The 12,441-nt window shown below is 51.7% G+C and overlaps 5 protein-coding genes across 5 annotated transcripts; 2 read left to right on the forward strand and 3 right to left on the reverse strand.

The window, feature by feature from the left end:
• Nucleotides 1-387: 387 nt before the first annotated feature.
• On the forward strand, nucleotides 388-4,406 carry BO79DRAFT_59556 (putative GATA transcription factor (Ams2)). Its single transcript, XM_025689468.1, has 4 exons — nucleotides 388-665; nucleotides 739-892; nucleotides 961-2,948; nucleotides 3,000-4,406. Exons 1-4 carry the CDS (start codon nucleotides 626-628, stop codon nucleotides 4,331-4,333), a joined length of 3,516 nt encoding a protein of 1,171 aa, XP_025535085.1. The 5' UTR covers nucleotides 388-625; the 3' UTR covers nucleotides 4,334-4,406.
• A 233-nt stretch (nucleotides 4,407-4,639) lies between these two features.
• BO79DRAFT_203291 (putative ssDNA binding protein Ssb3) lies at nucleotides 4,640-5,544 on the reverse strand. The gene is made up of 3 exons (XM_025681708.1): nucleotides 5,161-5,544; nucleotides 5,002-5,056; nucleotides 4,640-4,921 (listed from the first exon to the last, which is right to left on the reverse strand). Exons 1-3 carry the CDS (start codon nucleotides 5,404-5,406, stop codon nucleotides 4,854-4,856), a joined length of 369 nt encoding a protein of 122 aa, XP_025535086.1. The 5' UTR covers nucleotides 5,407-5,544; the 3' UTR covers nucleotides 4,640-4,853.
• A 224-nt stretch (nucleotides 5,545-5,768) lies between these two features.
• On the forward strand, nucleotides 5,769-7,408 carry BO79DRAFT_181567 (microfibrillar-associated 1 family protein). The gene has a single exon (XM_025680161.1). It carries the CDS (start codon nucleotides 5,878-5,880, stop codon nucleotides 7,372-7,374), a length of 1,497 nt encoding a protein of 498 aa, XP_025535087.1. The 5' UTR covers nucleotides 5,769-5,877; the 3' UTR covers nucleotides 7,375-7,408.
• Nucleotides 7,409-7,716: 308 nt separating this feature from the next.
• On the reverse strand, nucleotides 7,717-8,816 carry BO79DRAFT_181572 (trafficking protein particle complex subunit 5). The gene is made up of 2 exons (XM_025680162.1): nucleotides 8,382-8,816; nucleotides 7,717-8,324 (listed from the first exon to the last, which is right to left on the reverse strand). Exons 1-2 carry the CDS (start codon nucleotides 8,666-8,668, stop codon nucleotides 7,832-7,834), a joined length of 780 nt encoding a protein of 259 aa, XP_025535088.1. The 5' UTR covers nucleotides 8,669-8,816; the 3' UTR covers nucleotides 7,717-7,831.
• Nucleotides 8,817-9,913: 1,097 nt separating this feature from the next.
• On the reverse strand, nucleotides 9,914-11,831 carry BO79DRAFT_181574 (putative NAD+ kinase). Its single transcript, XM_025680163.1, has 5 exons — nucleotides 11,658-11,831; nucleotides 11,550-11,600; nucleotides 10,512-11,487; nucleotides 10,181-10,457; nucleotides 9,914-10,128 (listed from the first exon to the last, which is right to left on the reverse strand). The coding sequence occupies exons 1-5, from the start codon at nucleotides 11,694-11,696 to the stop codon at nucleotides 9,945-9,947; spliced, it is 1,527 nt and encodes a 508-aa protein (XP_025535089.1). The 5' UTR covers nucleotides 11,697-11,831; the 3' UTR covers nucleotides 9,914-9,944.
• Between the last annotated feature and the right edge of the window lie 610 nt (nucleotides 11,832-12,441).

Consider the following 12,441-nt stretch of genomic DNA (forward strand, 5'->3'; position numbering starts at 1 on the left):
CGTCGCGTCCGACACGCTCGGATGCGCTCTCGTCCAAGCTTCATCACTTCTTCAAATGCAAGGCGTCTGCGCTTTTTCTCTCCTTCCACCCTCACCTCTGTCCCTCCTCCTTTCTCCCTCTTCCCCCCAACTCCTCGGCCTGCGGTTAAAGGGAGCAACCTCCAGTGCCTCACATTGGTTTAATCTCTCTCTCCTCCTTTTTTTCTCTTCTAAATATCCTCCTCTCTCCCATGCCTCAGGTTTCTCACCGCACCCTCTCCTCCTTTCGTTGCTCCGTGTCCCGCGTTGGCATTCCACAGGCTCTTTCCCCGCGACCTCCGTTGCATAGTACATCCACGCCTCGGCATTCCCCTGGCTGACACTCCCGCCAATTGGGCCTTTCTGAGTGGTCGATAACGCTAGACGCATATCCAACGATATTATTACAATCCTACCTTGCTTCGTTTTCAACGGTCGATCTCTTGAACCCTGTTGTTCGGGTTACACCTTCGACACTCCCTTTTCGAAATACCTTCCGAGCAACCCGGCTGCAACCCTCTTCTCTCTCTCCGGAACCTTACAGCTCTCTCACACTACACTCTGATTTTGTGGTCCAGCATATGGTTGATTTCCTTCATCTGGTGGCATGGACTCTCAGGACGGGATTTCCGTCCGGCCTATGAGGCGTGAGTAATTTTTTTTTTTCTTTCGTGGTGTCAAGTTTGTTCGATACTAATTGTGTGGCTCCGAAACTTGCAGTGAAGGTGCTCTACACATTCGACGATGCCAACAAGACAAATTGTCTGGCCCGATGGCCCCATCTTCTCGACATCCAGACTGCTGCCCTCGATGAGAAGACCCAAATTGGGGTCATCGAATTGAAGACCTGCATTCAAGCCATTGTTTCGGCAAGGTGAGTGCTTTCGCCATAGGGTCAACCGACACTACGTGGATACTTATTACAATGGTTTCATGTGACAGTCCGGAACTAGTTGCCAAACTTGGACAGGATTACACGGTGTACGCCTACGACTACTCCGAATATGAGACGCCCCTCGTCGGACAAGGGATGTTATCATGGGTGTTAGCTTCGTCTTCCCCGACTCCCGATGCACCAGCACATCAGTCGGAAACTATGGTCACCGGTCGTGTCTGCAAGAATGTTCTAGGGTTATTTTCGAAAGGTGCACAGGAAACATTGGAGGTCAAATTGCGATTAGTTCCTGTTCCCACAGTCATGCAGAGCGAGTACCTGGACAGCATGCAGAGATATCGCGAACTGAGCAATGTCATTCCCCACGACTTTGACGCACAGGCCTGGACGAATTTTCTTCGCCAAAACCCCGGTCTGCTGGCCCATCGTCCTCAACTGCCCGACCGGACGGCATCGCCTGTGGACCATGCCGGAATTGAGCGGTTCCATCGCCTACTGAGTGAAGGCTCAACGCCAAGGGAGCTTCCCTCGATTGCCGCCAATGGGTCTGTCCGCTCGGTGTCGCCCTCACAGTCTGTGCTTGGTCATGGAAGCCGGATGTCCACCCCTGGCTTCCAGCCATCCGCGCAGCAGCACGACCAAATCCAGGAAAGATCTCACAGCGAACTTATTCGACCGACATCTAGTGCTTCTATGCGCGAGTCTGATCTCCCAATGCATGCGAGATATGCCAGCCGCAGAGGATCCATGCAGTCCGGCTACGGTAGTGGTGATGAATCATCGGAACAGCAACCTCGGAAAAGAGCCAAATTGTATCGTGCGGATTGGCCCGGCAAGTCAGACTTGAATATTGAAAGGCAACCCAGCTCCCTTCGTGTGGCCGCAAGCACTGCGGCGTCCGTGCGTATCCATCGCCCTACCCCCGTCAATCCTTCAATCGCTGCTGCTCAGAGCTCAAATGAGGAGCCTGTTCGCCCGCCAACTCCGATTTCTCATGCGAATGAACTGCCTCGCCGAGCACGCCCCCGGCCCAGCCTCTTGCGTGAGTCGTCAATGCAGAGCACTCCTCAGTACACATCACCATACACTGCGGCCGATGATCACCCAGGTGACCACAACACCCAGTCGCCGGAGGAGTCTCGCTACCAAGGCATCTTCGAGCCTTCATTCAATATGCCGTCTTCGCCTCCCGTTCTCGACTGCGGCTTTCCGAACCGCTCCAGCCCAGTTCTCCCGCCTATGGCCACTGACCCGGATTCAGGCTTCATGAGCGGGGGCATGGACGATCTCCTGGATGAGGATATTGGTACGCCGCTGGAGGACTGCACGAGATCCAATGATGCAACTCGAGGCAAACGAAGTGTGCGTCCTGCTGTGCCAGCGAGCTCACCTGTTGGGCCCATGAACCATGATACTTATCCCGCCAGCGATGCCCTGCCGGATCAAACTGCTAAGGACAAGGTATCTGCGATTCCTCGTGCCCCAGCTAGTGCTGCGGGGTCGCGGCCATCGTCTCGTGCCGGTATCAGACAAACTCCCAAGCCTCTCGCGCCCGCTCCCATGTCGCAAAGCGAACTCGAGCAGCTGATGAGTGCTATCCCGGCGAGTGATCCGGTAATGCCTACCCATGTGCATGTGCCCAACACGCAATCGTGGAATGGTCCAATGAGTGATTTTTCAGTCGCGGAAACACCCGCCCCTCCACCCCCTACTGAGGACGGCAAGGTTCGCAGTGGCGCTGGTGCGAGACGAGTGCGGCAGGTTCAAGCACGTCTTGCCCAGTGCATTCGGGACGGACAGGCTCCTCCTTACTGTGAAAACTGCGGCTCGATTGAAACCCCTACCTGGCGTAGGGCATGGTCCAAGGAGATCGATGGTACCGAAGAAGAGGCCATTGATCTCGTCAAAGATTCTGCTATGTTGTTCTGGCAAGCCGTGGATCGCGATGATCAAGAAAAGGTCACCAAATTCAAGATCTACAAGAAGAGCCTAGTGGATACTGATAAGGACTTTGTTCAAGTCCTACTCTGCAATCGTAAGTAACCCTCCAGTCAGTTCATTCTTTCAGTCACTAATGATATTCTAGCCTGTGGTCTTTGGCTTCATAAGTTCAAGTGCATGCGTCCAGAAAACAAGTGGAACAACAAGTCCGGCAACAACAAGAGGAAGCGCCCTCCCAGGAACCGCAAGGGCGGCGGTCCGCTGTCCGGTAACCCTCCATCGGCGAGGAACCGCGTCAGAGCTGAAGCCGGAAAGCCCGATGCCTCTTCGCCCGGCGTATCTGATGCATCCTCACCTCCAGTGGACGATGGCACTACTCCCCGCGGTGATAACGAGAACAATGAAAACAACGAGAACGAGCCGAGCAGTGTGCAGGACAATGATGATGTCCAGGAGCTCCCAGCCAAGCGACGCCGCGCAAACAGCCTGGAACCGCGCAAATCGACCGATACTGCGGGAAGCCGTTGGCACGAGAATGATCCGGTGGAAGCCCTCCGAGCAGCGATCCAGTCCAGTCCAGCTAGAAATCTTGAGCACCGCAATGCTTCTGCTGCGGGTGAGAATGCTCTTACTCCTAAGTCTGTGAGAAGAGTGCTTTTTCCTAATTCGCACAACGAGGGCGGGCCTTTGCGAGCTTTAGGTGACTCCACCTTGAACAGCCCCCGGCGGAGCCCTCGTGTCAATAGCGGATCGGACAAGCGATCTGACGACAAGGAAAATCAGACTTCTGCTGACCTGGACGACCTCTTCGAGAGTCCCGAGTTTGACTTTGACCTGCCCACCAGCCCCACTCCTCGGCGTCGCAACCCCCGCGCCAGCGTTCTGGGCGAGAAGCGGCACTCCCTTCCCGGCGAGTCGCCTTCGCGGACCCGGAAGGGACTCGGCAGCGATGCGACGCCCACCAGGGTCACCGCGCAAAGACTTCAGCGGATCCAGAGCAGCCCGGGGCCGGCGTCGCGCCACAGCAAAACGCCCAAGCAGTCACGCACGCAGGGCCTTGGGCTTCCCGCTTTGGCAGATGATGCCTTCAGCACGGACGCGTTTAGCGGGATAGACAACATGATTGTGGATATCTTCTCGGACGCACCTTCTGCCAATGCTGACGCGCTTTTCGCACTCGATGCGAACAAGGGCAATTGGCCCGACTGGATCCCTTCGGACTATGTGTCTCCCACGGGTACTGACGGCGAGCCAGCTGGTGAAGACTCTCAGGATCTCATCAATGCGCTGCTGTCTGATCCGGACCTCCAAAAGAACCCCCAATTCGATATTTTCAACTACGTTGACAACAACGTCCTGGACTCTGGCTTCTTCAGTTCCGACGCACTTAACGCCGACAGCTTGGCCCTGGGCGTGAAAGAGAAGGCGTCCGAAGAAGCAGCCAAGGACAAGGAACCCCAGACTACCAATGATGCTTAATGAGTCTCCTTTTTGTGTTATGACGATGCCGACTTTCACTTGATATTTCTTTACCTGTGTTTTTATTCTAGCGATGGCGTTGGATGGATAGGCAATGGTGATGTGCCATCTGCCGCTACTGTCTTTCTTTGGGGATAACCTAAGGCTATGATATGCTTTTGTTGGAAGTGGTTTGAATGGGATGGATATTACGGATGGAAACTTGGGAGGATTGAAGGATTAGAACAAGATACCAGCACTCGATGCTTAACATACAATAAATGAATAATAATTGACAAGCTGTGTTGGTTGTAGTAGATTGTAAGTCAACCGTATAATATTTTGATAGACAGATATCGTAGATTCAACCCAACGCCGAAGAATAACCCGAACACGATGCAAATGACACCTCAGCTGCAGGACACATAAAGATACTAGTAACCACCCAGCACAGCAAGATATCTCACGTAGCTCAGCATGCTCTTTACCCATCCACTAACCCATTCTTTTATACCCCATTATCATCCTCCCTAACAGCCACTCACTCATCATAGAAGATAGGCTTGAGCTTATGCGTAGCATTGACAACATGCTCATAAATTTTGTAGTCTACAATTAATGTCAATTAGCACCTTATCCTTAGCCCCTTCTCCACCTCATCTGCAAGTAAAGAAAGGAAGAAAACCTACCACAATCCGCCGGACTCCCCCAATCCGTACTGCCTAGGACTCTAATACCGACACCCTATATATACACCACAACATCAGCCATTATCCATCATCCATCCCAAAACCAACCCAGCCCTACCCCAAAAAACATCAGGGAGGGGGGAAAGGTATTGAACATACACTCCCATTATCCAAATCAGCAACCTTGCCAATAATCTCGACCAACTTCCCCATCTGCAAATGCGAATCGGGCTTCAAGATGAGCGTCACATCGCCGTGGTTTCCGCACGTCATGGTCGCCGTGTCGCCGCGCAGAGCAGTCACTGTTCCTAGGATGCGGACGGTATGCGAGGTGCGTGGGCCGGTGGAGGAGGGGTGGAAGGCGTGGAGGTGGGAGGGGAGGATGCGGGGGGTTTGGAGGGACATTTTTATTGCTTATTCCTATTTCCTTCTTCTCGTTCGTGGAGGTGGTATTGGTAGGATGGTTTGTTTGTCGTTTCGGTTTGGGTTATAGTGAGGGGAGAATTGGAGAAAGAGCGGCAAGTAATGGTGGGATTGGTGTTGATATTGAAATGGTATTGATCACAGTAGTTTAGGTAGTTAGTAGTAGTAGATGGGATAGGCGCGGCGCGCGTGACGCGTGGTCATGTGACTGTCCGGAGCTTTCTGCATGTCTGGATCTCGGCCTAAGGTTCGATTATTGAAGGCGGAGAGAGAGCGAGAGAGAGCTAAGTATGGACTCCGACTGCCGGTAATTCTTTTTTTACAGAGTATAATCCAGAACAACGCCACGCGCTACACTTCTAATTCAATCTCACTGCTGAAAAGGAGATAAATTTAATTCAGCGCATTTCTTATAAATCCTTAATTGGAAAAGAATTACTATCATCATTCGACATGCCACCTCCCCTCCCCTCCTCCCATCGCGGCATGACCGCAAACCCCATCCGACCAAGCAGATACCGACCCGGCAAAGCCATCGCGGAGGAGCCCTCATCATCGGAAGAAGAGGACGAAGAGGAAGCAGAAGCCAAGAAGGAAGCCGAGAGACAGAGACAGCAGGAACGGCGCAGACTCGAACAACAGCGACGACAAGCTCCCAAGGCGAGCTCGTTTCCTGCGGGCGCGGCGAAGATCGCTCAGGGTGTTAAAGATGTGGAGATTGAGGAGGAGGAAGCGGATGAGGATGAAGAGGGGTTTGTGACGGAGGATGAGGAGGAAGATGAGGCCACGCCTGCGAAGGCGGCTGCTCCTGTTGCTGGCGACAGGGTGGCTGCTGCTGCTGCTGCTGCCTCGGCGCGGACGGCTACGGTGAAGGATGAATCGGAGGAAGAAGAGGAGGAGGAGGATGAAGAGGAAGAGAGTTCCGAAGAAGAGAGCAGTTCCGAAGACGAGGCACCGCGCAGAGTACTTTTACGACCTACGTTCATCAAGAAAGACAAGCGCAACAACGCCCCCGCCCAAACACAGAACGGCCAAGCCGCGACAGGCACAGTGGTGGATTCCTCAGCCGAGACAGAGGAGCGTCGGAAACAGCGACAGGAGAAAGCCGACGCTTTGATTCGGGAACAACTAGAGAAGGACGCCATTGCTCGGAGCGAGGCGAACCGGGCGTGGGATGACGACGAACTCGAGGTAGGCGAAGAAGGCGCGATTGATGATACGGATGGAAAGGATCCAGAGGCCGAGTACGCAGCGTGGAAACTCCGAGAACTGAAGCGCATCAAGCGCGAGCGTGAAGCGATCGAGGCTGCAGAGAAGGAGCGTGAAGAGGTCGAGCGGCGCAGGAATCTCACTGCCGAGGAGCGCGATCGCGAAGATCGCGAATACCTCGCCAAGCAGGAGGAAGAGAAGGAGGCTACTCGAGGCCAGGCCGGATACATGCAGCGGTACTTTCATAAGGGAGCGTTTTTCAGCGAAGACATGGAGCGCGAGGGACTCGCTCAGAGAAATATCATGGGTGCGAAGTTTGCGGACGATGTCTCGCGGGAGACTCTACCTCAGTACATGCAGATCCGTGATATGACGAAGCTTGGAAAGAAGGGACGTACGCGCTATAGGGATCTGAAATCAGAAGACACAGGTCGCTTTGGCGAAGGGTTCCAGAACAGGTCTCGGAATCGCGATGGTGGAGCCCCTATAGGCATTACCGACGAGCGATTCATGCCTGACCGTGATCGTGATGATAGACCTAAGGGACCTACTGGGGCAAACGCCTCTGCTGTGCATGAGAGACGGAGGTCTAGATCGCGATCACGCTCGCCGCGACGAGACCGTCGCGATCGTTCAGCAGATCGGTATAGGCCTGATACGAGCAGTCGCAGGAAACGGAGCCCGTCGCCTTATGAAGATCGGGAGAAACGGAGGCGCGTGAGTGTTTCGCCCGAACGGTAAAGAGAAGCATGAAAATAGGGACATGAAGACCTTCTATTTCTAATCGGCGTTTATGTGGGTATCTTGATATGAAGGATGGATTGGGTCATGATTGATGCATTTCCTCCTGCAGTTAATGTGACCTCCTAGGAGAGGAGAATAGACTCTACCTGCGTGTTCGTTCGGCGGACGAACAGCAACGTAAATATAAACGTCTTGCTGTTGCACATACAAGACACAGATGTTCGAGCGGACTCATCGCGTCGGCATCAACAATGAATGCTGCTGCGACTGTCACATATAAACCGTACCTTTTTCCACACCCAACCGACGTAACCCATAACACCACACATCACAAGAACCCGTTCGCATTCTATAATACTGAAACAAATCGCTGCATAAACAATGGCCGATCATACACCATAGAGAATAGAATAAACAGCCGCCGCACAAGGATATCATTATATATCACATATGCTTATTTAACGCCCGCCCTCTCCAAAACCTTCTCTCTTTCCATAACGCTTTCCCCAAAGCGCAACAAGAATATCGTCCTGCCGGGCCACATCTCCGTAGGCTGATTATGAGCGGTGACCTTCGCCTCGAATCCACACCCATCGCAAACACCCTCAATAATCCCCGCCACGAAGGCGGCGCAATTAAGCATGCTCATTTCCTTCGGCACACTGATATACGTATTAACGAGGGGATCATTATCGGTGATCATATATTCATTAGGCGTCTCGGGGGAGACAGAGTGCTCGAGGGCATCGGCAGGACGATTAAACAGGAGGCGCCAGAGAGGGCCGTGGATGAGATGAAGAAGGGGGAGGATGCGGAGGGGACGATTGGGAGGGGAGGAAGAAGTCGAGGAAGAGCTGGATAGAGCGGAGGATGTGGAACTGGACATGGTGCGGTAGAAGAGGAGGTCGAGGAGTCGGAGACCTAGGGGGTAGCCTTGTTCGTTCAATCTACATTATCAATCATTAGTATATATATATATGGACGTGGGGAAAAGTTGTACGTACCGTCGTTCTAAATCCTGAATTCCCGTTACTCGTCTCTGAGCATAAGTCACCATCTCGGCGAACAAAAAGGCGAAGCTAGCCCGGCTGAGCTCCGCATTGCGGCTGCGGTTCAGGTGTCTATCGTAGATGGTTTTGCGGTTCGATGGGACGCGCAGACCCTGGCTTGATTGGGATTGCGTGTGGATGTGTTGTGCTGGTTGTTGTCTGTCTGCTGCTGCTGCCACGGGGAGGTTTGGACCGCTATTGCTAATGGATAGCATTGCGGCGTGGCGGGCGGGTTGCGCCATGTTGACAGTATGTGTAGGTATTCAGAGTTGGTTGTGATGGATGACGACAAAGGGGTGTGTTCACGCTGAGCTAGTCGGTCATTCTGGTGGGTTCTAGTTTCGAGGGTCAGAGGATATGATCATGCTGGTTCATGAGTGTAGGGTGGAATTGAATGGCCGACGAGAAGCGGGCGAAGCTGTTGATAGATGTCCCTCCGGTAGGCGGCATGGGGGAAGAAGCTACGGGGAGGCAGGGGCACAGTCATGCAGTTTCGGTGATGGCCTCAGGTGCTTGGAATTAGGCTTAATTGAGCCGCATGCCGCCAGAGAAATCTACTGTGTGCTAACTAGAGATTTAAAGAACAATACTTTACGATCTGCAGGATATACAGGTGTACTACAAAACAGCGAGCAAACAATCTTCAATCGAACAAATATCCATTGCGAATAAATCTAACTAATCCCTGAGCAAGCGTCGACGAAGTCTCAACTTGCCCTTCCTCTCTTTCAAATATTAGGCCCTGTCAGGGTATGAAGCTATCAAAGCCAATAAACCTAGTCTAAGCAAGCAATATTAGCATACGCTCGCGGCAAAACCAATAGTGATTCAAAATCAAAAAAGAATTGACGACCAAGTCAGACATCCAAGGAAGTATTGCGCACAGAGCCGTCTATGATGGGTTCATGGCGACGACTAGCGTGGAAACTGCGAATGTAGGAAAAGTTTTCATCATAAGAAGCCTTCGCCTTGACTCAAGGCGAAGGTTCTGGTCGTGTTGGGGCAGGTAGAATGCGTGCGAAGCACAAAAAAAGTCGTGGAACTTACCAAGTTAGTCGCACAACACTATTGATGTGTGTACGAAAGTAAATGTCGCTAGTGAGTGCTATAGCACTCATGGGGAATCATCATAAAATTCCAATCGACCAAATTTAGTCGTCTGTAAAAGAGTTTCTCAACACATGAGTTGAAGTGCGAGAAAAGAGAAAGAAAAATTTCGGTGCGGGAAGACCCTTTTTATAGTCGGCCTCAGGCTGCCCGGGAAACCCGCCGACCCATACGAAGATTCTAGAGAGGCCGAATTTTCATCACCAGCCTCCGCTACGAAAGAAATCGAACGTTCGATTTCTCGCCAAGTTTAGCGCGCATCATTTTGTTAGGAGGTAGTTCTCCTTTCCCATGTTATGTTACATATGTTCATATTCATGTTTATGGCAGTATGCATAAAATTCCGTATTTGGTAATATTGTATATCGAATCGTAAACATGTCCATATGCTCGTTGCTAGCAAGCAAGTTCTTATTTATTGCGCTTTGCTTCATCCACCGGATCGAGACTCTTCTGCCTCTGTCTAGAGTTCCAATTCAGTGTCTTGGAAATAGTGTGCACCCAGTCGTCTCCACGTCGACCCCGGGGTAGAACATTCGCGAATGGATATCGCGATGCGGAAACAGTCACATAATCGCCTGGGTGTAATTCAATCCTGTGTTCTGATTAGCCATCTATTTCTATATGAATTGGTCAACGTAACTCACCTCTCCCGGCCATCAAAGCTGGCCCATGAGCTCGCCCGAGCATCGTAGGGTACTCCCATTCGGAGAACAATCGTATCTGGCAGGATTATAGGCCGGAAGGAGAGTGTATGGGCGCAAATTGCAGTGACGAGAATAACAGGGTTGTCCGGATGAGACAATGACCCTCCAGCTGCGAGGTTATACGCAGTTGAGCCGGTTGGTGTCGCTATGCAAACACCGTCAGCGAGTAGCGTTGTAAAATGCTCATCGTCGCCGAACAACTCAATGGAGGACATAGCTATACAACCAGTTAGCAAGCACTCCATGTGACAAGGTGGCAGCGAGGACATACTAGGATTCGGCCCTCGATCAAGAACAACATCATTCAATATCTGAAGCACCTTATCCGGTCTATGCGTTAACGTATCATCACCCTCTTCTCCAATCAACTCCTCAACCAAATCCCGTTTCCCACCGGGGCCCAACTCCCCCTTCGGCAACGGATTACTTCTCATAATCGTGCACTCGAACCGTAGTCGTAGATTAACGACCACACCATCCTTAAACGCAGCCGACAGCGTCTTCTGATACTCATTGAAGTCAAACTTGGTCAAGAAGCCCAACGAGCCAAGCGAGAACGACAACACCGGCGGCACCACATGCTGAAACAGCCAACTCGTAAACAGCACAGTACCATCTCCTCCGAGCGTAACCACGAAATCAAACAAATGAGCCCTCTCCGCCGCCAGCTCATGGTCCCAGTACTTCAGCCGACTCTTCGCCGACGGCTCCTCCCTCAATATCTCTGCTGCACCAAACTCCGGATCCGTCTCCAACCGTTTCTCCACATACACATTATACTGCGTATCGCGATCCCTCGACAGGAGCCACCTGGCGACCTCCCTCGTCGACCCAATCACCGATTGATCGCCCGCCTTGGTGACCAGGAATACCGTCTTAACCGTGAGTTTCAACTTGATACTGTCCAGCTTCTTGGACAGCTTGCGCACGTTCCACGCCATATCGGATAACTGCTTCTTCGTCAGGTGTCGGGATTGCATCATTTCTTTCTCTATCTCATCTTCGTCGTCCTCTTCCATTGCTGCTTCTTCTTCTTCTTCTTCTTTTTTCTCGTCCTTGGTCCCCTTCAATACCCCCTCTAGCACCTTCACTTTATTCGTCGGATCCCCCCATTCCCCAGCTATCAGCGAGTGCACGAAGCACGCTGTCGTCTGGTCTGCATGCGAGAGATCAGGTCTCGTCATGGGATCGTCTGCCATGACAAGGGAGGATTTGCGACGATGGCTGCATTCGGGTTGGAGGACGACCTAGCAGGATGTGTCTTGTGTTAGTCACTCCAATCACTGCGAGATATCGAAATCTTAAATACCTCGAGCTGATTATGTGTATCTGACGAATAACCATCCGTTCCGCCGCGACTCTTTCAGATAAGTTAGCTTCGTTCTGCGGTGATTATTGGATTTGCTGGACAACCTACGTGATCGCGGTGTAATGCTGGCTCCTCCTCTCCAGCCATGGTGCGTATGTGTGTGAATTTGGCTAATTTGGAATGTTCAAATAGGTCGACTCACGCTGATCGTGATGACACTATTGCGTGGTCGTCATTGTACAGGTTGGTGTGGGTTGATGAGAGGTCGCAAACGGTGAAAGAAAGGCGGCGGGTATGACGTCGTTGCCGGTCCGGCGGTCATGGTGCATGAATTGGTGTCAATGTGATGGAGATGGTATGGATGCAGAAATTGGGATTGTTGAATTCGGTTGTATGTGTGTTAGTGGGATATCTACATGGATTATGAGGCTTAAAGGGGTTATTGTGATGGTTTGGTGGTGATTGTAGGTTTGGTGTGGTTGTTGCTTGTGATCATGCGGCAATAATGTAGATATATATTTTTAGTAGTGGTTGACGGGTAGTGATACCCTCAACACTATGTCCTCCTACATGACATTGTCGATGGCATTAACTAGTCTTCAAAACCCATACCAATGGTACTAACTGCTTCCTCTACGACCATGATGCAATACACAGGCAAATACTACAAAATAATGTACACAGAATTGGCAATCCATAAAGTATACAACTAAACACCGACCTCTCAGTAACCAGTACCCACGCAGCGACACAAACACCGCACACACCAACTACGTACTACTTAACCACAACAAACCAAAGGTTCAACCCCATCGTTCAACCTCACCCCAAACCCCGATAATAAGCGATCCCTATCAACTAAGTAAACACGCGTTACACAGATCGTCCCTAA

Source organism: Aspergillus costaricaensis (assembly GCF_003184835.1).
Source record: "Aspergillus costaricaensis CBS 115574 unplaced genomic scaffold BO79scaffold_43, whole genome shotgun sequence".
NCBI classification, from domain to species: domain Eukaryota; kingdom Fungi; phylum Ascomycota; class Eurotiomycetes; order Eurotiales; family Aspergillaceae; genus Aspergillus; species Aspergillus costaricensis.